The sequence below is a fragment of the Miscanthus floridulus genome, chromosome 9 (genome assembly GCF_019320115.1).
Source record: "Miscanthus floridulus cultivar M001 chromosome 9, ASM1932011v1, whole genome shotgun sequence".
In the NCBI taxonomy this organism is placed as follows: domain Eukaryota; kingdom Viridiplantae; phylum Streptophyta; class Magnoliopsida; order Poales; family Poaceae; genus Miscanthus; species Miscanthus floridulus.
The window spans coordinates 19,090,527-19,114,407 of record NC_089588.1 but is presented as its reverse complement, the minus strand read 5'-3'; the positions used below and the strand labels follow the sequence as shown (position 1 = coordinate 19,114,407).

The following is a 23,881-nucleotide window of genomic DNA, read 5'->3' as shown; positions in this document are numbered from 1 at the left end:
TATCTACTGTATATATGATCATCCCAATACAGCCTCTTGAACTTACCAAAACTTAATTTGGCACTAGCAACTATATATCTCATCATAGGAAAAAAAACATAACAAAATGGCTTATTTAATCGCAGTACATTCACGTGCCAATCGTGCAAAATGCTCCTACAGTCCTACACCAAACTACTACACATACTCACAGCTTGCACACACACACACACACACACACACACACATATATATACATATATATATATATATATATATATATATATATATATATATATATATATATATATATATATATATATATATATATGACACATATAATGCTCCCAATCCAAGAACCGATCAGACGAGCAACATTCGGGTGGTTCGGCCGATCAACTTTTGGAGATGGAATTCAGGGAGCTAGCTAGCTAGGCTCGTGGTGCAGCCGAACTCGAGCTCGACGACGGCCATGGACAGCACCGCATTCTTGCCTGAAATACCCCAAGCAGCAGGAGCATTGGAGATTTGGAGACGAAAGGCACCCGCTGCCTGCCTGCACGCCAGCTTCCCTTCCTTCCCGCCGTTTCGGCGTTTTCAAATCGCATGCAACTTCTCCCAGCCAAGTGTTTCCCGGCCAGTTCCCGCCAGCTTTATATATAGCACGTACCACAAGCTGATCAGTCAGCAAGCTCGATCAGAGGCTACGTGTGCAGCGCAGCTGGTTCCGTCTAGACGTACACTCTGTCACTCACACACATGGCGGCGGCGGCGTCTATCTCTGGATCCCGCACCAGCTACCCTAGCGTCCCAATGGCCCACAGCGGCCGGCGGCGCACCAGCGGCTGCACCGTCATCAGGAGCTCCTTCGCGCCCTGCTCGCCGGCGTGCAAGCCCACGACGCTGCGGATCGGCAGCAAGTGGGCGGAGCTCCAGGGCGCGCGGGACTGGGACGGCCTGCTGAGCCCGCTGGACGGCACGCTCCGGGGCGAGCTGGTCCGGTACGGGGAGTTCGTGCGCGCGGCGTACGCCAGCTTCGACTTCGACGGCGGCGCGCCGTCCTACGGCTCGTGCCGGTTCCCGAGCCGCTCCCTGCTGAGCCGCGCGGGGATGCCGGGGACCGGGTACCGGGTCACGCGCCTCCTCCACGCCGCGTCCACATCGGCGCCCCGGTGGCTGCCGTCGCTGTCGCCGCCGTGCGGATCTAGCTACATCGGCTTCGTCGCAGTGTGCGACGACGAGCGCGAGATCGAGCGGCTTGGCCGCCGCGACGTCGTCGTCGCGTTCCGCGGCACGGCCACGTGCGGCGAGTGGGTGGACAACTTCAAGTCCGGCCTGACACGGCTCCCGATCCCGACCGGCGAAGAGAATGGAGAGGAGGAGGCGATGGTGGAGAGCGGGTTCTGGAGGCTCTTCACGGCGCCAGGAGAGGCGCACAGCAGCCTGCAGCAGCAGGTGCGCGACGAGGCGCGGCGGATCGCCCACGAGTACGGCGGCAGCGGCATGCCGCTGCTGAGCATCACGGTGACGGGGCACAGCCTCGGCGCCGCGCTCGCAGTGCTCACCGCCCACGAGATCGCGGCGACGCAGCAGCCGCGACAGGAAGAGGAACACAGCGGCGCCGAAGAGCCGGCGATGATGGTGACGGCCGTGTCGTTCGGCGGGCCGCGCGTGGGCAACGCGGCGTTCCGGCGCAGGCTGGAGGAGAGCGGCGGCAAGGTGCTCCGCGTGGTGAACTCGGACGACATTGTGACCAAGGTGCCGGGGTTCCCGGTGCACGAGAACGACGACGGCAACCAGCCGGCGAAGGGGATGATGAAAGCGAGGGTGCCGAGGTGGTTCGTCTCCAAGATGGGGTGGGCGTACGCCGACGTGGGGCGCGAGCTGCGGCTGCGCCAGGCCGCCGGCTCGGCGTCCAACGTGGTGGCCTCGCATGACCTCGACTTGTACCTCAAGCTCATCGCTTCTTGCACAGACTAGATAGGAAAATGACCTACGTAGACAAGTAGCGCTGCACTGTACTAGTCTGACAGTACTGTTAGAGAATGTGCTAATAATCTAGTGTGATTAGTTTGTGGACACAATGTTTGCTTGCTGTTATGTGAGGTGGTTGTTCAAAGAGCAAAGCGATTAGAAGACACGTGTCACTCTGCTGCATGGGCATGGCCTACAAAACTGACCAGGGTCCAAAGCTGCCCACCATCTTGTATGTTCATGCACAAATCACTTACGTTTCCTGCTCCGCAGATTGATGGCTAGTGTATGTTCATGCACAAATCACTTACGTTTCCTGCTCCGCAGATTGATGGCTAGTGTATGTTCATGCACAAATCACTTACGTTTTCTGCTCCGCAGATTGATGGCCAGGGCATGACAAAATACTCGTGGCTCGCCAGTTTACTTGACTCAGGGCCTGCTCAGCTCAGTTCGACTTGGTTCGTTTTAACTTTTTCACGAGTTAAGCTGGAAGTCTAGCTCGTTATTTTAACGAGCCAGCTCGCGAGCTGCTTACGAGTTGAAACGAGCTGAGGCCTATCAGCCCACGACCATGAATCCAGAAGATGATGATGTTGACCTAGAAGTGTAAACCTGTTTTATTGGTATGTAATCCTTATTTTCAGCTGTTTCATATGAATTTTAATTTTATAATTATTGTGGTACTTAAATATTGATTTTATGCATTGTTTTCAAGGGAGAAGATGATGACGTTGACATTGAATCCGTGGACTTTCCTAAGTTTGTGGTGGCAAGCAACTAGTTAGTATACTGGAACTATATGATCATGGATGGATCAGCTATGTTGCATGGTTGATACTTTTGATGAACATGATATGTATTAATCATGTATGGTTGCATAATGGTGGACGTCACCTTCTGGAATTAATGTAGCATAAACATTATAAACATGTGTGTCCTATTTTTTATAGTAGCTCGTGAGCTAAATGAGCCAGCTCGAGCTTGGTAACAAGCTGAGTCGAGTTGTCCCTCTAGCTCGTAATATTATCGAGCCGAGCCGAGACGAGCTGTCTCGTTAGACTAACGAGCTAGCTCGAGCTGGACCGAGCCGAGCCGAGCTGGCTCGATATCCAGCCCTATTGACGGCTTTGTCTATCTCCGTTCATTTGGCTGGACCCGACCGTACAGTATAAAACACTTGCAACATGAAAAATATTTAAATATAATATATGTCTGAAAGTAGATAAAATATTTAGAACACGCACTTGCAACATGTGTGTGAAACACACGAAACATCCAGATTTACAACTTGCAACATAAAGCTACTCATTTGAAACATACTGTTGCAACATATGTGTGAAAACATATGCAACATCCAGATAAAAAAAGATTGCAATAAACGTCTAGAACAGATGAAATATTTTAAACAAATGCTTGCAACATGCCTCTAAAATACTTGCAACATATGCAACATGTGCAACATCCCCCGATCTACTTTTACAATATCAAGATAAAATAGTTCCAACATATATCTGAAATGTCTAAAACACTTGAAACATACATATGCAACATAGGGGGGAAGGCCGGGCTAGTCGATTCTGTCCGTCGAGGTGGGGGGCAGCGACGAGCTAGGTCGCGCGAGCACCACCAGTACCGACAACGCTCGTGGGTGCCCTTGGCTCGGTCGGGGAAGACCTGAAGCGCCACGGTACGTGTGCCCCAGCGGCCACGGCGGGGTCTATGGTGCGGCCAACGACGATGGGCGACAGACGAACGGCGAGGGAGCGAGCGACGAAAGTGACTACCATGCAGGTGAGCGGCACAAGGAGCAAGGGCGCACGGCGCTACCAACAATGGGGAAAGGGCACGGCGCAGCAGCCCGACGAGCGTGCGCTGGGGAAGGCGGCGGACGGATGAGCAGCCATGCCGAGTGACGCGAGTGAGCGGTGCAGGGAGCGAGGGGGAATGGAAATGGCGCGGCAGTCCGATGAGCACACGCCGGAGAAGGGGCGGACGGATGAGCAGCCACGCTGCTTTTAGGCTGAGTGGATAAGCATGAAGTAGTGGGGTGTGGGCTCGGAAGGGACAGGCGGATAACCATAAGGGAATGGTGATTTGTTTTTTTGTTTGGGGCCCGCTCCTGAGGAGCCGTGTCTGGACGCAAAGTCACAGACGAACGCTCTGCAGGAAGTATTTCCGTATTCATAAGCGACATTTGTATATTTTTTTCACGATGATAATAATAATAGGACAATTCTCTTGTCTTAATCTCCTTTGAATTTTATTCCGATGTTTTTTTAACCTATCGCTTTGAATTTGTTCTATCTTTTTATTTCATAGTTTAAAGGAAGAAGGAAGGAAAGATTGCGTCCAAACTTTTCTTAAGTCAACTTTAAACTCTGAAATGTATAAGGTGCGACAGAAGTGGTGGCAATATGTGTAGGCATAAGGGGGCATTTTTTTTGTTAACTTGTTTGTGTAACGGCAATGGTCCATAATAATTTATCAAGATTGACAGAGGCACTTCGATTTTTATTTTCTACTATCTTGTCATTGATCAGTGGATAACCACTGCATTCATGCTTCATGGAGATTCGGAAAAGGAGGACTAGCACTTTCTGGAAGGCATGGAAAAACATAACATCCGTTCAAGGGACAGACCAGATTTTTTTTGTTTTAAAAAAAAGCGGGCGGGGGGTGGGGTTGCCAACAACAGCTATTCACAGCTCTCACCAGATTACAGATGCCTGCAATACAACACCTTCGGACAGTGCACATAGCTGATTCATTGTAAAAGGATCTTTGCCTTTTTCTAATCAAGAAAAGCTTACATATACAGACATATTTCTTCCATATTTTCAGCTCAAGAGCTCAACAAATTTCAAACCGGCACCTTGAATACAGCTGCCAGCTAAACATGGTGGTGCTGTAACTAGTACATTATAAGTTACACTTATTACACGCTGGGAGAAGCAAAAAATGATTGACCACCTTTAGCCACGTTGTTTCTTTGCACTAGGCAAATCATCATCGTAATGTCCGCCATCATCGGCCCATCTTTCACCCTTCTTTCTAGCCAGGATCTTGTTTATCTTGTGGAGGTCATTGGTGAGCTTCTAGTCCTTGTTCTGCTTCCTCGTCTTCCTGCCGTCCTGCATCTTCACCCCAAACTGGAAGGCGGCCTTTGGCATGGCTTCTTTCTGATCATTGTACTTCGCCCACTCCTCTTCTGTCTCAAAATCTCACCTGTAAAGACGAGGACCTTCGATTGGAATGCACTAGGGTATGTCCCAAGAGGCCTATCCATGCTTGAAGTGCCTTTCATGCAGGAAGAGGTCAAAACACGATCAACTCCATGCCATCTGATAAAGCGCCAGGGCCGAATGGATTCACAGGAACTTTTTCAAAGCATGCTCGGAAATAATCAAAGAGGACGCCACAACAGCTTTGAATAGTATGTTCATGCTAAATTTCCAAGGATTCGAGCCACTAAATTCGGCAAATATTACTCTACTCCCAAAGAAATCGGATGCAAGGCGAGTGTCAGACTTTAGGCCAATCAGTCTCATTCATAGTTGAAAGGATCAAGATGCCCAAGAGATGGGTGAATTGGTCTAATTCTAAATTTCTTACAATAATTAAGTCCTACACTTAGCCCATTTCACCCACTTGTTCCTAGAAGTGTTTCTATTATTCTACCGCACAAAAGTTTTGCACACTAGGTTCTAATCCTACTCTAGCTTCGCAATTCTAAGAATGTAAAGACATGAATTGAATTGTTCAAATATAAATGCTCAAAGTAAACAGAAGGAGAGGAACGAGGCGATGTTTTTCAGAGATATCGGAGAGTTGCCACTCTCCACTAATCCTCGTTGGAGCACCTGCGCAAGGGTGTAGCACCTCCTTGATCTGCGCAAGGATTAAGTGCTCTCTACGGGCTTATTCTTCGACACTTTGTCACGGTGAATCGTCCACAACCTCTCACAGCATGACTTGAGTCATCCACAAGCTCCGAATGATCATCAAGCTTCCTATCATCACCGAACCGTCTAGGTGATGGCGATCACCAAGAGTAACAAGCACAAACTCTCACTTGACTAAGACAAACTTAATGAGAAAGGTGGATGCACACTTGCTACTCCCTATGCACTAGTGAGGTCCTTAATCTTGGATTATCAAATCTCAATCCCCCCCCCCACTAGGCTCTTGCTCTCCCTTGCACTCCAAAGGTGTTTCTCAGCTGAACAAATGTGCAAGAGACCTAAGTTTGACGAGTGGGGGAAGTATTTATACTCCCCACTTTAAAACATACCCGTTGGGGTACAACTCAGCACATTTTGAGGTGACTGGACGCTTAGGTCAAAGTGACCGGACGCGTCCGATTAGTAGCCAACAGCTACATGACGCTAGCATAGTCATCAGAGATTGGACTCTGACCAGCGTCCGATCACCACTCATCTAACTTGTCTCGTCAGCAATTTCCTTCTCTGGAAGCTTACTGTTGTTGACCAGACGTGGCCTCTAGTGTGTCAGGTCACAGCGTCCGGTCCTTCGTGAGTGTTGCTCGCTCTATAGTTGTGCACACCTGCGCGTCCGATCCTGACTAGGAGTCAGCGTCCGGTCGATGAGCAAGCCCTAGCTGTGCGAGCTAACGCTGACCAGACGCGGCACCTATGCGTCCAGTCCAGTGTCCGGTCATCATCCAAGTCTCCATTCACCTCAAATTCTACCAACTTTGTGAACGACATCGACTTCAACTGTTCTATGGGCTGTCCTTGAGCTACCTAGTGCTAAGTTTGACAAGTGTGCACCACACCTAAACCATTAGATTCACCTACGTCAAGCTACTAGTTCATACCCCCTTAATAGTATGGTCAAAGAAAAAACAAAGTCCTAAACTACTCTAAGTGTCTCTTCAACGTCAAACGACACTTAGAACTAGTTCGTCCTTAACCTTGTTGTCTATTTTTTGAAAACCAAAACGATTTCCATCGATAGGGGCATGAAAACCATAATTGCCCAATCAATCACCATTAACATGACCTAACTGAAGTTGCCTCTGTAAAACACACGTTAGTCACAGTAATCTCATGTCGTCATTAATCACCGAAACCCAATTAGGGGGCCTAGATGCTTTCAATCTTCCCCTTTTTGGTGATTGGTGACAACACAACCTTGAGTATGTATAAGAGATGAGTGAGGTTTTAAACATGCTTGGTTCATATAAGCAATTGACAATAAGAACAAAAGAGGGTTAGGAATGCTTATATTATCCAAGCCAACATAATATACTCAAAAGATATGAAATAAGCATGAGTACACAAGGTAAAGCTCATTTATATTAGAGTAAAATGAGGAAGCAAAGCAAATGAGCATAACGAAATGACATGACATATTATCAAAGTAGAGAGCACACATGTCACATAAGTTCCACAATCACTCATATATCACATATAACACAATGCATGAGAGTAAACATGAATGCATGAAGTATCACGCACAAAAAATAGAGTCCATCTCACATGGTCCCCCTAAATCTAACATACTCACATACTCACTCCCTCTCCCCCTTTGGCATCAAACACCAAAACCTAAGGGTTAGCCAGTGGGTCAGGAGCAAACGAGTCGGGCACTGAGGTGCGGTGAGAGATCTAAAACTGAGTTGCATCATCCTCGGACCCTAAACTCAGAGCGGTCGGACCCTCTATCCCTAGAAGTGGAGGTAAAGTGGTCTAGGTCTGCTCAGTGGACTCGGTGGTTGGGTCGGCCTATGGCTTAGAGGGTGTCACTATAGGAAGTGGAGCCAGAATTGCCGCTGTCGCTGAGACCTCAAGAATGAAAGTGACTGTCAGAGGTGGCTCGAACGAAGCAACAGAGGACAAGATCGTCTCAGTAGTCCCTATGACCGGAGCTGTTGTGGTAGGAGCAAGGACTCGAAACTCGGGCGATGTAGGCTGTCCTGTGAGCTCACTGAAAGTAGCACCCAAACTCCTAAAGACAGGGATGTTTGTCACTAGCACTGACGTTGACTAAGTCAGAGTGAAGCCCGTGACTATAGGAGTGAAGTGCTGAGCCTGCTCTATCCCTGAGGAAGCAAACCACTGAGACACCTGCTCGGTAGGTGAGGCAAACTATGCAGTCAGTTGTCCTTGACTTTGAAACCCACTAGGCTATACAGCTAGAGTCACTGGGGTAGTAGCAGCAGGCTGATCGAACTGCAATGCGAGCTAGTGAGGAGCAATCCCTATGGTAGAAAAGACATGTTGCATGAACCTAAGAAGCTATTATTGAATGGCTAACTGATGTTGTTGCATGGCCTGTTGTTGCTACTGAAACTAATCCTATCATGCCTGCACCTGAGCAATGGCAGCAGCTGTCTCCTATGCCTAACGAGCCTAGTCCTGCCACATGTGCTCAAGTATAGCCCGCAAGGCAGGGTTTGGCTGCGGTGGCTATGGCTGTGGTGGAGTTGAGCTAGAGCCACTGGCCTCTCTATCGTGTGCACATGGTGGCATATGCGGGATAGGTTGGTAGTCCTCATCTGAGCTATCAGTCAGGTCACTCTCGACCATGTCCTCCTATTGTGCCTCTAGTTGCTCTAGCTCTGTCTTGGCAATGGCCATGATGGCCTCGTCCTACTCAGCTACAGTCTCTGGTACCTTTGGTCTATGACTCAGCTGGCTAGGAGTCCTCCCACAACTATGACGTAATAGCTGACTCATATCGTACTGTGGGAACTCTGTAGTAGCACCACTCAACTCAGCCATTGTCTCTGGGGACTTCTGTGAAACTGCCTGCCTAATAAGAAATGTGATCTAGTGAGCATATGGCTACTGACAATGGCCTCTAAAACCCTCTACTAAGGTATCATCTATCTCTGAAAGCATCACATCCCAAATGTCAAACACTATCTGGGAGACCAAGTGGTGGACTAGCCAAAGCTAAATATGGGTCAGACCCTCTTGGTAATCACTCATCGGGAGCAAAGACCTCCTCATGACTGCATCAAGGATACGAGCTGTAGGTGTAAGGTCATGCGGTGTTTGGCTCGATCCCTCTCCAAATGGCTCAGTGAAGCAAGCCCTGACCAAGTCTATAGGTGGTACTAGTCCACCGTGAGGGCATCTCGGTGGCTCTGTCTCTCTATAACAGATCTCATGAATCTAAATAGCAGACTCTAGAATCCTCAATAGTCTCTAGCCCTTTGGCTCTGTAGCCTGTAGTCATAGCCTCTGAAGGCAAAGTGAATGAACCTGTGCCTCGGGTCAATCCATAAGGAAGCATAAAACTCTCTAACCCATGATGGAACATACCGACCAGTCCATCCTAGAAGATATGCGAGACCTGGCAGGTAGCTGAGGTGTGGACGAATCTGCTCTCCCGCAACAGCAACTATAGCCTCTAACGAGCAAACTCTCTATGATCTGAATGCCACACCACTATTGAGGTAGGCATTGTAGAAATCCTCCTACAGCACTGTGTAGAACTGCTTTGAAGCACGCTCATCTCGCCTCGGAGGAAACCACTCCTCAAATGTCACAAAATGGAGCTGCTACACCTGCCTAGCTATGGCTGCCCTCAGGTCCAAGTGTACCACTAGAGGTGAACCCTATGATCTAGGAGGTGGATGAGAGCCACGTCTCTATGTCTGAGGCCTTGGTGACACCTGGGTGCGAGTGCGACTGGAGCATAGAAATTGTGGCTCCTCTGCCTCCTCTGTCTGCTGCTTGGTCTCCTTTGGAGGCTAACCTCCTCCACTCGAGTGACCTGTGGTGCATCCTCTAGAGCAACACGCCAACCTCCAAGCATTACCATGACCTAACTCAAGTTGCCTCTACAAAACACACATTAGTCACAGTAATCTCATGTCGTCATTAATCACCGAAACACAACTAGAGGCCTAGATGCTTTCAATAATGTTGCAAAGCTGTTCGCGAAGCTTCTTGCAAATAGGCTAGCCCCCCTCCTGGACTCCTTGGTCTCAAAATGCCAAAACACTTTTATCAAGAAAAGGAGCATCCATGACAACTTCCTTTACGTCCCGAACATGGTGCGAAGCATGCACAAGCAAAAGATGCCTGCAATTTTTTTGAAGCTAGATATACACAAGGCCTTCAATACGGTTAGCTGGCCCTACATGCTGGAAGTTCTACAGGCATTGGGTTTTGGCCCACGATGGCGTGAATAGGTTTCAATCCTTTTCCGCACCACCTCATCAAAAGTGTTGCTTAATGGACATCAAGGACCAGCTTTTAGTCATAGGAGTGGGGTTCGACAGGGCGACCCTATTTTGCCCATGCTCTTCATTCTTGCCATGGATCTGCTATAGCTACTGATGGACATGGCAACGCAGCAAGGGGTCCTCTCCAAACTACCTCTAGCGGTAGCAAGATGGAGAACCTCTATGTATGCCAATGATGCAGCAATTTTCATTAACCCAACCAAGGAGGATCTAGAAGCCACCACGACCATCCTACATGAATTCGGCACAGTGTCTGGCTTGCACATAAACCTACAGAAAAGCACAGTCCACCCAATCAGATGCCATGATGTCGACCTTGATCATGTCTTGGCCTCATTCACACGGACAAGAGAATCTTTCCCGTATAGGTACTTGGGGCTGCAGCTACATACAAGATCTCTATAGAAGATCCATGTGCAACCACTCATTGAGCGCATTGGCCAGAAAATTTCCAGGTTGGAAAGGAAAGATGATGAACATAGCAGGTAGGCTAACCTTAGTCACCACAGTGCTCTCTTCAATGCCTACTTACCATCTCATGGTGTTCCCGCTAGCGGTGTGGGCTAGGAAGAAGATTGACAAAATCAGAAGATCATTCCTTTGGAAAGGAGAGGAGAACGCCAATGGGGGACACTGTCTAGTGAACTGGCTGATGGTTTGTAGGCCCAAGGATCTAGGGGGTATGGGTGTGCTGGACCTGCATAGGTTTGGTAGAGCCCTGCGCCTCCGGTGGCTTTGGCGGGAGTGGGAAGATGATCCAAAGCCTTGGGTGGGCACGGACATGTCGTGCAACGACATGGATCGTCTGCTGTTCAACGCCTCCACTAGGGTCACCATTGGCGATGGCAACAGGGTGCGCTTCTGGCATCATAGCTAGCTAGAGGGAGAGACGCCTAGATATTTGGCGCCGAACCTTTTCAAACTAGTGCGCAGGAAGAACAGGACGGTTCACCAAGAATTGAACAACGGTAATTGGATAAGATCACTACGTACGCACATCACTTCGACATTACAAGTCCAGGAGTTTGTTGGCCTATGGATCAGATTGCAGGGGGTGTAGTTACAACCCAACGTGCAGGACACGATTACATGGAAATGGACGGCTGATGGAAACTACTCCACCCGCTTAGCGTACATGATTCAGTTATGTGAATCACACTGGAAATTCCGGCATGAACTTATCTGTAGAGTGCGGACAGAGAATAAGTGCAAAATTCATGCTTGGATCCTCCTACACAACAAAATCCTAACGGCGGATAATCTGCAAAAGAGAGATTGGCCCCATTAGGACCATTGTGTCTTGTGTAACGGCCCTTTGGAGACAGGGATACATTTATCCTTTGTTGTGCCCCTTTGCAAAAGCCGTGTGGGATCAGGTTTGACTTGGGAAAATTTATCTGTGCTACTCCCACAGCAAGACCCTGCATCCTTGGCCGAATGGTGGGAAATTGAGGCCAGCAGGGTGCCAAAGAAAGATAGTAGATGTTTCAATGGAATTGTTATCTACATCATGTGGAATCTGTGGAAGGAGAGAAACAGGAGGATCTTCGAAAATGTGTTTCAAACGGTGCAACAGGTCGCATACTCGACCAAAGAGGATATAGTGCAAAGACATAGGGCTATGAATTTTGGTGCGGAGGCCAACTAGCAGTGAGGCGTCTTTTCCCTCTTTTGGTCTTAGGACCATGGTGTTAGGCACCTAGGGTGCCAAGTATACATAAAACTCTTTTTCTAACTTAATTCAACGGCAGAGCTCCTGCCATTTTCTTCAAAAAAAAAAGACAACCCTTAGCCTGCTCAACAATCATATATCATAATACAATATAGAGATGGTCCCAAAAATTTATGTATTGTTCCGCAGCAGATGTGATCATGGAATTAACCATTTTAAACCAAAAGTCATAATTGCAGCAAAAGCAACGGCTACTACTCCCTCCATTAGAAATTGTACAACATTTTAGTTTTGTTCTAATCCAAACTTGTAAATCTGTAGAAAAATATATTCACATCTACAACATCAAATAAATGCACTATCAAAATATATCATGGTTTATCTAACGAACCTTGTTTGATGTTGGAGATGTTTGTGCATTTTTCTGTAAGCTTGATCAAAGCAAGAGAAGTTTGACTTACGACAAAAGATAAAACAACCTACAATTTGAAGCTGAGGGATCGGAGTATATCAAGAGTGAAAATCAGAACATGTGCAGGCCAAATAACAAAGAGGAACATCAGGTCAGCAGTTTTGGGGGTCATGCTCAATACCGGAAACAACAGTAAATGAAAAGTATGGTCTAACAAAAGCCGTTAGATTATTTTCTAATATTCAAATCCATAATGAAGAAAAATGATGCAGAAATAACTTATCAGTGCAAATCAACTCAAAAGCAACATCAACATAAAAAATGTTAACTATGGGATGGTTATCTACTGCAATTTTATAGGACCCATTGTCACAAGCATAGACTCATATCATCAAGGGAACTTGTGTGCATATGGTCCAAATCATTTCACTTACCCGTCCACCCATATCCATCTTTGACAAATCATCTTCATCATCACTCCCTGCAATCTCATTATTATACTCCTGCAGGATAACACTCTGAGTCACTATCCGAAATAAAGTTTGGATCTCTCTCTCATGCATATTTTTCTCTCAGCTGATTTAGCCTTTGATCATCACGTTTGAAAACAGAACCTTAGACCCCGATCCTTGTCTGCTTGAGTCATGAACCTCGGATCCTGGGATATACTAGGGTCAGCTAGTACATCATATTCCTCGGCGCTTTGTTGCACATACTGTTCTTGACAACCCAACGGCTGTTCTGCATACACATAGCCTGACCAATCGCCTTGATATCCAGCAGCTGCCATCTGGGCTTGAACAGCATCATACCCATTCTGGCACCAGCAGAGACATTAGGTATTGTGACCAAGCTGAATAAAATGTACAGAAAACTAAAATTAGGTTTCAAAGTGCATGGTTCAAATTGCAGGTATCCACCAGAACAAGTCACTGAACATTTATTGGCTTACTGGATGTTGCCAAGCTTGAGCAGATTCAGATGGTGGTACTGGGCCATACATGGTTTCAGTGAAATAGGATTGCTTCTGCTGGTTATGTGGTGATTCCTCCATATCCTCAGAAACATGGCTTTGGCTCATTTCCTTGTTAGGAACTGAATAGTCAACTCCATCTCCTTTCCATTAGAAATATTGCTCCGAGGGGGCGGAGCTGGTGGTGGTGGCATATCTGGTTGATGTTTCAAAGCAGAACCATTAGTTTGGGAAGGTTTTACTACCTCATCATAGTCACCACTTGCCAAATTGTTCTTCCCTGCATTGTAGCAAACATAATGCATTAACAAGATATCTAATCCATCAAGCACAAAGACAATTCCTAAAAGAAGACTCCACATACAATTGAAACAAGACTCATGCACACTGGCAAAAAGCAACTTTACTATACTAAAATATATCTGCACAGTTCCTACAAAAAAAAATTACTTTAGCATATTGTTTCATGTCTTTACCATGCAAGTTTTCCTGTTCTCTGATTCTAACTCAACAGGATCTACTAGTATAACATTATCCTCATGAAAACACACCTTTTATATCTCTTTCCTTTTTCTTTTTCTTTTTCTTTAAGACCTTCCCTGAAGATCCAAGTCGAAGGTATGTCATAATTTTAGCAATCCTGTCAAGTACAGAACCATCCACGCTGACAGTTACCATCTCCTGCAGAAGTAAGAAGGTTATTAAGAAAACTCACAAGACAGTCCAACAAGTTATACGCCATATTGTCTAATACCTCTGGTACAGGGCAATCAGCTTTGCTCATATGAAGAGTTGTTGGAATATCATTGGTTAGTCCCTCCTCCTGGTTGGATTTAAAGAAGATTTATTAAGCTTGCTAACGGAATCTTCAAAGAGGAAAGAAAAAGCAGAGACAGATGAAATGTGATACAACATAAGTTGGAATGCAAAACAAAATAACTATTTTTTTGCACATGTAAAAGAAAATAACTATTAACTAGAGAATATTGGCTAGTTTATGAGAATAGGCTATGCTGGAACCTCTACATCTCTATTCTCCTACCCTTTACTCTCCTGACCCTATGTTGTTCAATGCATCTCTCGATGAGGTTCGTTGGCGTTTTAGGTGGCCTGGCCAACCCAAGAACAACTTCGTTGGGCCCCTTCCTGACCGGTCTTCCTGGGAGGTGTGCACGAGCTTTTCGGGCGAAGATCATGCATTAGGTTTGTGTGGCCGTTCTGTTGGTCGACCTTGCTATCATGACGGATCTCTGCTGCGTGCTAGGCCAAGTGCGGCCTCGGACGTGCTAGCCCTAGATGGTGTGTGACGCTAATGAGCGTCAACATATTGATTGAGCACGAAACTAATTTTCAAAATGAAAATCCCTAGCAACAAGGTTATCTCACAATGGATGCTGATAGATGAACGATCCCAGTTCCCAGGTGGCTGCCTCCATAATTAGTGTTCAAACAAGAAACAACACAATCCACACACCGTAGACTTCAGATTTTGTGCTTGTTTTGATTTTTTTACAAAGGAAGGATAACAAATCAATTGGGTCAAATCGTACTCACGGCTGCCATTCTGATTTACACGAGAATTGAAGCCATCTATGAATTTCTTTGCGCCGGAAAGGACTACTCTGCTGTCAGAGGGGAATGCATGGTCGCTTGGCTGACTCATGTTTCTCGTCTGACAAGAAAGACCTCCGGTAAGAAGGTGAGACTCTGGGAGGGTAACTGGCTAGGCTCTTCTAACCTGGCCACCAATTTTGGCCTTTATATAGAATCGTTAATGAAAAAGGGAAGACCATAGCTGATCTGTGTTAACTTAAAGTGTACTTTTAGAAGAAGTATTTCTAATGAGCTTTACCAATCTTGGCTAGATATAGTAGAGTTAGTAACAACCATTCAGTTTTCAGAGAATGAAGATGAGGTGTTATGGCAATTTAACTCTTCTGGCATTTATTCTTCTCAGTCTCTCTATAAGGTCATAAATTTTAGAGGCATCAAGTCGGTTCATGTATCTGCTGTTTGGAGTTTGAAGATCCCTCCCTGAGTACATTTCTTTCTATGGCTAGTTATTAATAATAGAGCCTTAACTAGAGATAATCTGGCTAAGAGGAGGAAGGTGGAAGATGACAATTGCCTCTTTTGCTTGGAAAAAGAAACAATCCATCATGTCTTTTTTGACTGTGTAGTAGCTAGGCAGTGTTGGAGAATGGTTTCAGATATCCTAGGTTTTCAAGTAGGAGAAAACATGTTAGACATTGGTAAATTTTGGTTAAGCAATAAGAGGCATTGTATTGTTAATATGATTTCTTCAGCTGTCATTTGGTCCATTTGGAAACTTAGAAATGATCTCTGTTTTCAGAGGCTTGGCTGGAGAGGCATGGAAATGCTTCTTTTCAGGATTTCTGGGTTATTGCTGAACTGGATGGTCCTCTGCCCAATCGACAAGAAAGATTCCCTGATGGATTTCATCGACAAGATCAAATCGGCAGCAAGCAAGACTTTCTGGCTACCTTATGTGAACCAAAGCATCACCTGAAGTTACAGAAAGGAGAGGGAGAAGACATGACTTAGAAGAACAAGTAGTATGCACTTCCAGCAGATGATCTGAAGCTGAGCGAAACACCGTGGTGGAGTTTGCTGAATATCTCGCTTTAATGAAGCTAGCGTTGTAATGATGGGTGGCCGTAGTGCCGGGTTATCTTTTTAGTTTGTTCCAAGTCGTTTGCTGTATCGCTGTTTTCAGTCCAGGTGGACAACTTTCTAGCTAAACTCTGAGCTGTAATACTCTTGGTCTTTTGATGTTAATTGAAAGGCCGGGCGTTTGCCCTCGAACTCTAAAAATTCGCTGGCTTAAACAAAAATCACGGCCACTGGGTTTGCCCTCCAGAAGTGTTGGATATGGATGAAAAGAAAAAGAACCGACAATGATATGGTGCTTGGGATCCCTTGCCATGAGGGTTCAAAATGCCCCTTGTGCCATCAAGAGCCTGAATCTTGTGATCATGTACCGTGCTCTTGCTCTTACACAAGCCTGCGAGCACATGGTCGATGCGTACACATGTGGTTCAGTTTGTGATGAGTAATTGTCAACGAGAGTAGCGCTTTGGGTTGAGTTGTTGAACTAATCGAGGCGTGAGTTTGGGTTGTGCAACATATCTCTTGACTTGTGGTGCGCAGGTGTGGAGCTCGGACATGGTGGTCGACGGGAAGGTGAAGGTCAAGCGGGTTCGTGCCAATGGACTGGGAGCGATGAAGGATGGATACCAGAGTTTGGACCGAGGGACCAGAGAAGCCGAGTGAGTGACCGTAGGTGGTTGACACCTGGGGTCATCGATGAGTGCAAGAGTACATGATAGGTGGACCGTGTTGACCAAGTCAAGATGGTGGATGGGCAAATCAAGCGGTGGCGCTGGAGAACTTGACGGCCGGGCAGTCAAGGACAACGCTGACACATGTCGGGTTCATGAGGCGAGCGTATGGAGTACGCTACCAACGATGTGGTTTGGGACTCAAAACCACAGATAGACGGTTTCCATGTTAGGCCTCAAAACCTGGGTGCACTTTCGGTGGGAATTAGAGGCAGCATGTGGCGTCATCGCGAGGCTTGCGTCGAGGCGAAGCTAAGTCATGAAGGGCGCGTGGCCGTTAGATGCTTCTATCTTAAGTTGGACCATTATGCCCCTAGGGTTAAGTGGTTCAACAAAATATCTAAGGGCATTGTTGGGAATGTATAATAGCTCTATAAATAAGGTAGAGGCTGCCCCCAACCAGCCATCTCTCTAGGCTTAAGTCATTTTCATTTTCTCCTTGTAGCTTTCCCCTCCCCTAGACTGCTAGTGAGATCCACAAATGAATTCTTCACAGTAGAACTTGTCATCTGTGTCCTTAGACCTTGTACTCAGTGGAATCTTGTGGGAATGGAGGCCCTAACCTCCTCTTGTCCTCATGGCTTCAAGATCTGAGTCTTTGATTTGCAGTTGATTTGAGTTTTGATTTGGTTTGAGTTTTTCCTTCCCCCTTTCCCTTCTCTTCATTGTTTGGTGGGTTTTCTTGAAACTAAGTTTTTGGGGTCGATTTAAGTGGATGGATACGTGCTAGGACATCTAAGGAACATATCTACCGACCGGTTTCAGCAGATTCCTTGCGAGCACAAAGTTTCAGAGTTTTGAGAAATCTGAGGAAACCCTGATCTGGTCCGAAGATTTCCCGATCTACGGATGGATACATGCTTCTGGGGATATTTTCCTGACATCTCCTTCTACCTCCCTACCAAATTTTATCTCATTTGGAGTTTGTTTAAGGTGATTTTGCCTTTTGGGAGAAAAATTTTGGCCTCCTGAAATCCGCCGGTTGAAAGGTCCTTGTTTGGTTTTGGTAATTGAATGACAACCTTAGGTGGACTAATATGTGTTTGAGTGGGATACACAGGTGATTAGTCCACAGGTACTTGTGTGAGCAACTCATGCCATGACAGTGAGGATGGCTTGGATTTGTTGCAAGTCTCACACATGTGATGAAGGAGCTCATTGTATATGAGACATGACATGGAGTCATGTGATCAAGGTGGAGAAGATCAAGACAAGTCTTGGCTCGATGGACCGATTGCAAGAGTGAAGGGCAAGTTGAGTGATGACTTGGCATCGATGGACTGAGGCAACGGTGAAGAGCAAGTGAAGTCAAGATCGACGAACCAATACGATCACGTGATGATATGAAGTGGATCATATCATTTGGTGTTTGGTTGGTGCATATATTGCATCGACATCGAAGGAGATGGAATGGAATGCGCAAGGCAAAGGTATATTTGTAGGGCATTTCATTTTACCGGTCATAGGTGAGTAGAGAAGTTTATGACCGGGTTTAGGATAGATGGCTGTACTATTAAGAGGGGCAAACTTGTTTGCATATCGGTCATCTAGTACCACTTGAGTGGTCTAACTTTGCATACACGTTAGGATCACGTGGCGTGGTAAAAAGAGTGCTAATCCTTTGGGAAAATGTTTGTGAAAAGCTAACACATATGCACAAGTTGGTGTACACTTGGTGGTGCTAGCACATTTGCAAAGGTGAAGAAGAGGAGGTGAAACTAGGCTTGGGGTGCTGCCTGGGTGGCACCACCACCCCAATGGTGGTGACTTGATGGAGAAGGCTGAGAGCAGTGTGTTGGGGCTGGCACTGCCCTACCATGTCTGGTGGCACCACCACCCCTAGGGTGGTGCCCATCTGACCTAGGTTCAGAGTAGGAGAGAAAGGGTGGTCACCGCTCGGCCAGTGTGCACTGCCATGGGAATGGCGGTGGCACCGCTAGGGGTTGTCTGGTGGAACCACCAGGGGTTGTCCGGTGGCACCGCCACTTTTTACCCGAGGCTGGCTATTTCGGTGGTTGAGCGAGGGGGTCACCGCATGGTGATGGTGGTGCACCGCCCTAAAATTCTAGAGGCTGGGGATCTCGAGGAGTTGGCCTAGGTGGTCACTACCACCCCCATGGCTATGCACCGCCCCTAGCTGTCTGATGACCAAAACCCCAATGGCTAAGTGAAGTAGTCGTTGGAATTTGACTATTGGGGAGGACACCGCCGTGTTCAGTGCCCTTGCAGAGACCAGCAACTTTGCTCCAATGGCTCTATTTGGCTTGGGGGTATAAATAGAGGTGGAGCTTAGGCTTGGGCTGGTTGCTGAGCACCTTAAGCCTTGGTGGCTTATGTAGGTGTGCTTGGATGCCCTCTAACTCACTTTTGCTTGTAAGAGTGCGATCCGATTGCGAGTGCGTGTGATTCTAGTGCGTTGCATCATGAGGTTGCATCAAGTGCCACTAGGTGATCGAGTTGTAAGCCGGTGGTGCTTGTTACTCTTGGAGGTTGCCACCTCCTAGATGGCTTGGTGGCTTGTGACTCCGTGGAAGCACGCGAGAAGATTTTGCAGTGCTCTAGAGGAGGATTTATGAGGGGGATTGTTCTCACCCCACGAAGATCGTGAAGAGCAACTCTAGTTGAGCGTGTCATTGAGCTATCCTCACTTTTGAGGTAGGTTCTTGCGGTGCCCGACATGCGGGCTTGGCGGGTGATGCCAATTAGCCGCCGAACCACCAAGTGAACGGTCGACACAATAGGGACGTAGCTTGGTGGCAACCAAGTGAACCTTGGGAGAAAATCACCGTGTCAACATTGTCTTCATCATCTTCTCGGTGGTTTGCATTCCGCGAAACACAAGCTTGTATTACTTTCATTTACATTGTGCTTCTGTAGTTGCTCTTGTGACTAGCTTAGCTTTAGTAGCTTGCTAGTTGCTATGGCAGAACCGCTCGAAATAACACACTTACGGAGGCGCTCGTCTTTCACTAGACACTAAGCACCCCAAAAGCAAGCTACAGTAGGCGGGTTCCATCGGGCACACCCTAAGGGAGAGCCCGAAAAGTCCACATTTTCCCCCATGGATCCAATAATGAGAACGAGTTACAATACTTAATCCATTTCATACATCCAGAGTTCTTAGAAATTCATTATTACATTGCCAAATTCAGAGTGCGAAATATTAAACAGCAGAATGATAATAAACATCTATCGATAATGAACAAGGATCCATCTGTGCCCACCAGAAGAATCCTTCACACAACGGTACTCCTCAAGTTGAACCTGCAACAGGGGTAAATAAACCCTGAGTACACAATGTACTCGTAAGACTTATCCGACTAGTGGGAATAATTTCCTGACGCCAAGGAATATGCAAAGCTTTATGGTTTGCTAGTTTCCTTTTTGTAGAAAGCAATACTACACTACTAAATTTGTACCCTATTGCACTGGCCAATTTTTGATGTTATAGGTCTAAAATAGATGCGATAGCTTGATATCGCATCAATTTCTCGTTTGATGCGAGCCGATGCAAGTGGTCTTGATGCAATAGCCTTTCGCATCGGCTTCTTGTGGCTGATGCGAGAAGCAACTATTGCATCGACCGTCCGTTGTCTCTTGCATCAAAACTAAGAGATGCAATAGCTTATTGCATCGAAATCATGTTGATGCAATACATCTATTGCAACGGCCAACGTGCGCTGCAATAGACTATGTTGCATCGATATTAGGTTCGATGCAATAGAACCTATTGCATCACCATTTTGGTTCGATGCAATACGAACTATTGCATCGACATGAGGTTGGATGCAATACAAAGTATTACATCGACATGAGGTTGGATGCAATACAAACTATTACATCGTCATGAGGTCGGATGCAATACAAACTATTGCATCGACAGGTTGGATGCACAACCAACTATTGCATCAATATTATGTTTATGGTAACAGAATGAATTCATTGCACAGAAATTCATAAAATTACAAAATTCAATGGCACAAAAAGCAATCATATTAATAACTTGGATCCATCAGCATTCAATAGTTTGTACAATATAAGGAAGTCAAAGGCCTTCCTATTTAAAAAAAGGTAATTGCAAAGTTTGAACTGCATTACAAACCACTAACTTATGGTAGAAAAAGGCAATCATAAACAAAAATACATGTCTCTTAGCATAGATCAACATGAGATCTTCCTCATTGCACAATATTTGATTCAATTCAGCTTGCCAAGACTTTCTCAAGGTTGATCGTCCTGAAAAAGTCAAAATGACATGCATTAGTAATATATAGTTGATCACATAGTAGGAATCAAACATAGACAGCATGGTAGATGCTAATCAAGGTTTTACTCATGTTTACATGAGAACAGGGGAGTTGATTAACATTGGACACTTTCTGCAGGTTTGAGCAACAGCAGCAGCAGCAAGGACATGTATTTCTTTGCTGTAAACTATAACTGAAAGTACAGGAATCATTACAAACATTAAATCAAAAACATGCCTTAAAGCCTCTAATTTCGATGATCGATGTCACTGACATCGAACTCATCGCTTAGCTCTTTCCCGATCGCCATGATTTTCTATCTGTCTGCAATAATCCGTAATTATTATATCATTCACAGAAAATATAAGAACTTTTGCGTAAAAAGGTGTAGCCTTATCCCTTACCACATGCAGAGAATATCTAACTAAAGTACAGGGGATAAACGAACAATATAAAATCATCTAGATTAGCAATGGCTGGGTAGATCTGGAGCAAAATTTGTTTAGGTTTGATTATGTAGATGGCCTGATCATCAGCTTTTGATGCAAAATCAAACATTCAGATAAACGTTTTTGTCAAAAAAAAAAACATTCAGATAAACATACACAATTGGAGCAAAAATATATGATAGAACATAAATGCTCATGGGCTGAAATAGAAACTCCAATGCTATCAGCCCCTCACGTAAATCTCACTACAATGCAAAAAAAAAAAAAAAATCATTTTAGATAGACATGAACAAAGCCAAATATGTATGAAAAATTGCCGGAGGTACAGAAATTTGGTCAGTGTTAGCTAGTGCTCCACCAAAGCAGCAAGGTCATTTGTAATTGGGTCTTTCTGGACAAAAGACCACTGCTCCCACGTCTATGGCTCTACACTTGTTTCAAATATAAAGATACAACTACAATTGTGTTCAGTATTTTTTATATAATCGAGAAAAATACAACAGAAAAAGTAGATAATATTGGCCACAAATGAATGCACTGCTAAAGTTATAGAAAAGTTACATTTTGCTTTACCAGAGAATTCTTGTAGTTTTTTTTTTCCTGCAGTGAACTGTTACAGTCTTATAGTACAAATAGAATCTAAAACATACAAATAGAATCTAAAACATCAAAAAATAGGTTAATCTTCAGATTAGAACTGTGGAAAAGTCAGAACAGATAAAACATGGTAGGCATGTAGCTCAGGATACTCATTCAGAAATGACGTCATTGAGATATTTTTGCCTATGATGTATCAGCGAGACTCTAGTACCATTTGAAAACTGATCTTGCTACAATATGGTTTGTTTGACAAATCTCAAATACTTATTCTCAGTTTTAGAGAGCTAATGCACCGCAGACAGTTCAAATATTCAGTGTATTTCCTCTATACTACAAGATTAGAAAAGTAAAGTGTCAGAAATTTCCATTACCATCTAAAAACAAGGAATCAATCAATGGGCAATAGCAATGGAGTTTTAATCATGACAAAAGATCAAGTGATTACCACATATTGTGAGAAGTTCTAGACAAAGCTGTTTAATCACCAACCGGTTCCCTTCTTATAGAACTTGTAACAAAAATGTAAGAGCAGCAGAATGAAATATCTTTTCCACAACAATTAAGACTATGGATAAGCTAAAACATCATAGTATCTACAATTAAAATTATCAATTGTCCAGTAGAATAAGTCTCATTAATTAGATTTGATTTTCTAGGGGAAAAAAAACTTTCACAGCTTCAGTTAGGCTACAATCGTACACCAATGATGAAGTAGTTTGACTTGCTGTGGAAGAATCTGCAGTAAGTCCTCTAAAAAAAGGAATCTGCAGTAAGTACCCGTTTTAAAAAAAAAAATCTACAGTAAGTATTACTTCCATCGACATATGAGCACAGAGCACAGGGGCATTTCATCGAACAGCTAGGAGGTGGGAGAGGCAAGACAGGCAGAGTTGAGAGAGACTGGACAGGTACTATCTAGCTTCCTGGCCACCCGTCCGCACAGAGCCTACCTATTGCCGTCGCCGCCGTCCCATCGCCATCGGGACCGGTGTCCTGCGGGGAGGCGTGTGGCCGCTGCTCACGGGTGCCTGGAGACGGAGGCACTCGTCTCAGCGTCCGTGGCTGTGAGGTCGAGCACTTCCTTGCTTTGCTGGAGTCACGCCCGCCTGCACGCTGTCTCCGCCCATCGGCGCCAGGGCCGCTTGCCACAACGTAGGCGACGCCGGTGGCGCGGGAGGCGAGGTTGGGCGGCATTCAGTAAACGAAAGGGTAAACACACACACAACTGCATATCGACTGGTACCTGGGTTGCTCATCTTCTTGATTCTCGCGTCCATCTTGTCGACGACGAGGTGTATCTACGACACCTTCAGGGCGGGTCCCCGTGGAGAACCTCCTGCTGGACGGAGGAGACGGTGACCTCTTGGACGGAGGAGACAGCGACCTCTTGGACGGAGGAGACGGCCTCCGCGGAGGCGGCGGCGATGGCAACCTCCTGGTGGTACAGGGCCTTGGTGCGGTCTTCTCCATTGCGCCTCGGAGTGGAGAAGATGCGAAGGAAACGAACCGCTTGGTTGCGGCGGCGGCTCGTCTTATCCCGTGATTTAGTTGGAATATAAACCCGTGTGTTAGGGAGGGATTAATTAGCGGGCCAGTTTGATTTTTCGTCTCTGATTTTTTTCGCGGTGGTTTCGCGCGCTCTGAATTTTTTCTCGGTGGTTTGGTTCTCTTCGGTACAAAAAAAACTCGTACCTAAAAAATATAAATTAAAAGGGAAAGAAACTCCCAGCCTTCTCTTCGTTAGAAAAAAACTCGTACCTAAAAGAAAAGAAATGAAAAGGGAAAAATAAAAAAGGAAAATATGCCACCCCGCAACCCTGCCCTTTACTCTGTAAAAAGAAGTCCGGGTCTTCCGTAGGAGAAAAAATCCCGTACCTAAAAAATGGAAAATAAAATAAGGAAAATATAAAAAGAAAATAGGGAAAGTGGGCCCATCAGTCTATAATATATAAAATAGGGAAAGTGGGCCCATCAATCTATAATAATATA

The 23,881-nt window shown here is 45.7% G+C and overlaps 1 protein-coding gene, 1 long non-coding RNA gene and 1 pseudogene across 3 annotated transcripts; 1 reads left to right on the top strand and 2 right to left on the bottom strand.

Moving 5' to 3' along the window:
- The first annotated feature begins 738 nt into the window (after window positions 1-738).
- On the top strand, window positions 739-1,959 carry LOC136479371 (phospholipase A(1) DAD1, chloroplastic-like). The gene has a single exon (XM_066477255.1). The coding sequence runs from the start codon at window positions 739-741 to the stop codon at window positions 1,957-1,959; it is 1,221 nt and encodes a 406-aa protein (XP_066333352.1).
- A 2,969-nt stretch (window positions 1,960-4,928) lies between these two features.
- Window positions 4,929-14,797, bottom strand: LOC136479370 (suppressor of mec-8 and unc-52 protein homolog 2-like; annotated as a pseudogene).
- A 5,774-nt stretch (window positions 14,798-20,571) lies between these two features.
- LOC136481492 (uncharacterized) lies at window positions 20,572-23,679 on the bottom strand. Of its 2 annotated transcripts, XR_010764730.1 has the most exons (3): window positions 22,843-23,660; window positions 21,081-21,167; window positions 20,572-20,832 (listed from the first exon to the last, which is right to left on the bottom strand). It is a non-coding gene; the product is annotated as an uncharacterized lncRNA (long non-coding RNA). The 2 variants fall into 2 exon arrangements; XR_010764729.1 differs by having other exon boundaries at window positions 21,081-23,679.
- Between the last annotated feature and the right edge of the window lie 202 nt (window positions 23,680-23,881).

What these genes read in the sequence shown, in the direction of transcription:
- LOC136479371 (XM_066477255.1), top strand. Translation starts at nt 739, where the DNA reads ATGGCGGCGGCGGCGTCTATCTCTGGATCCCGCACCAGCTACCCTAGC.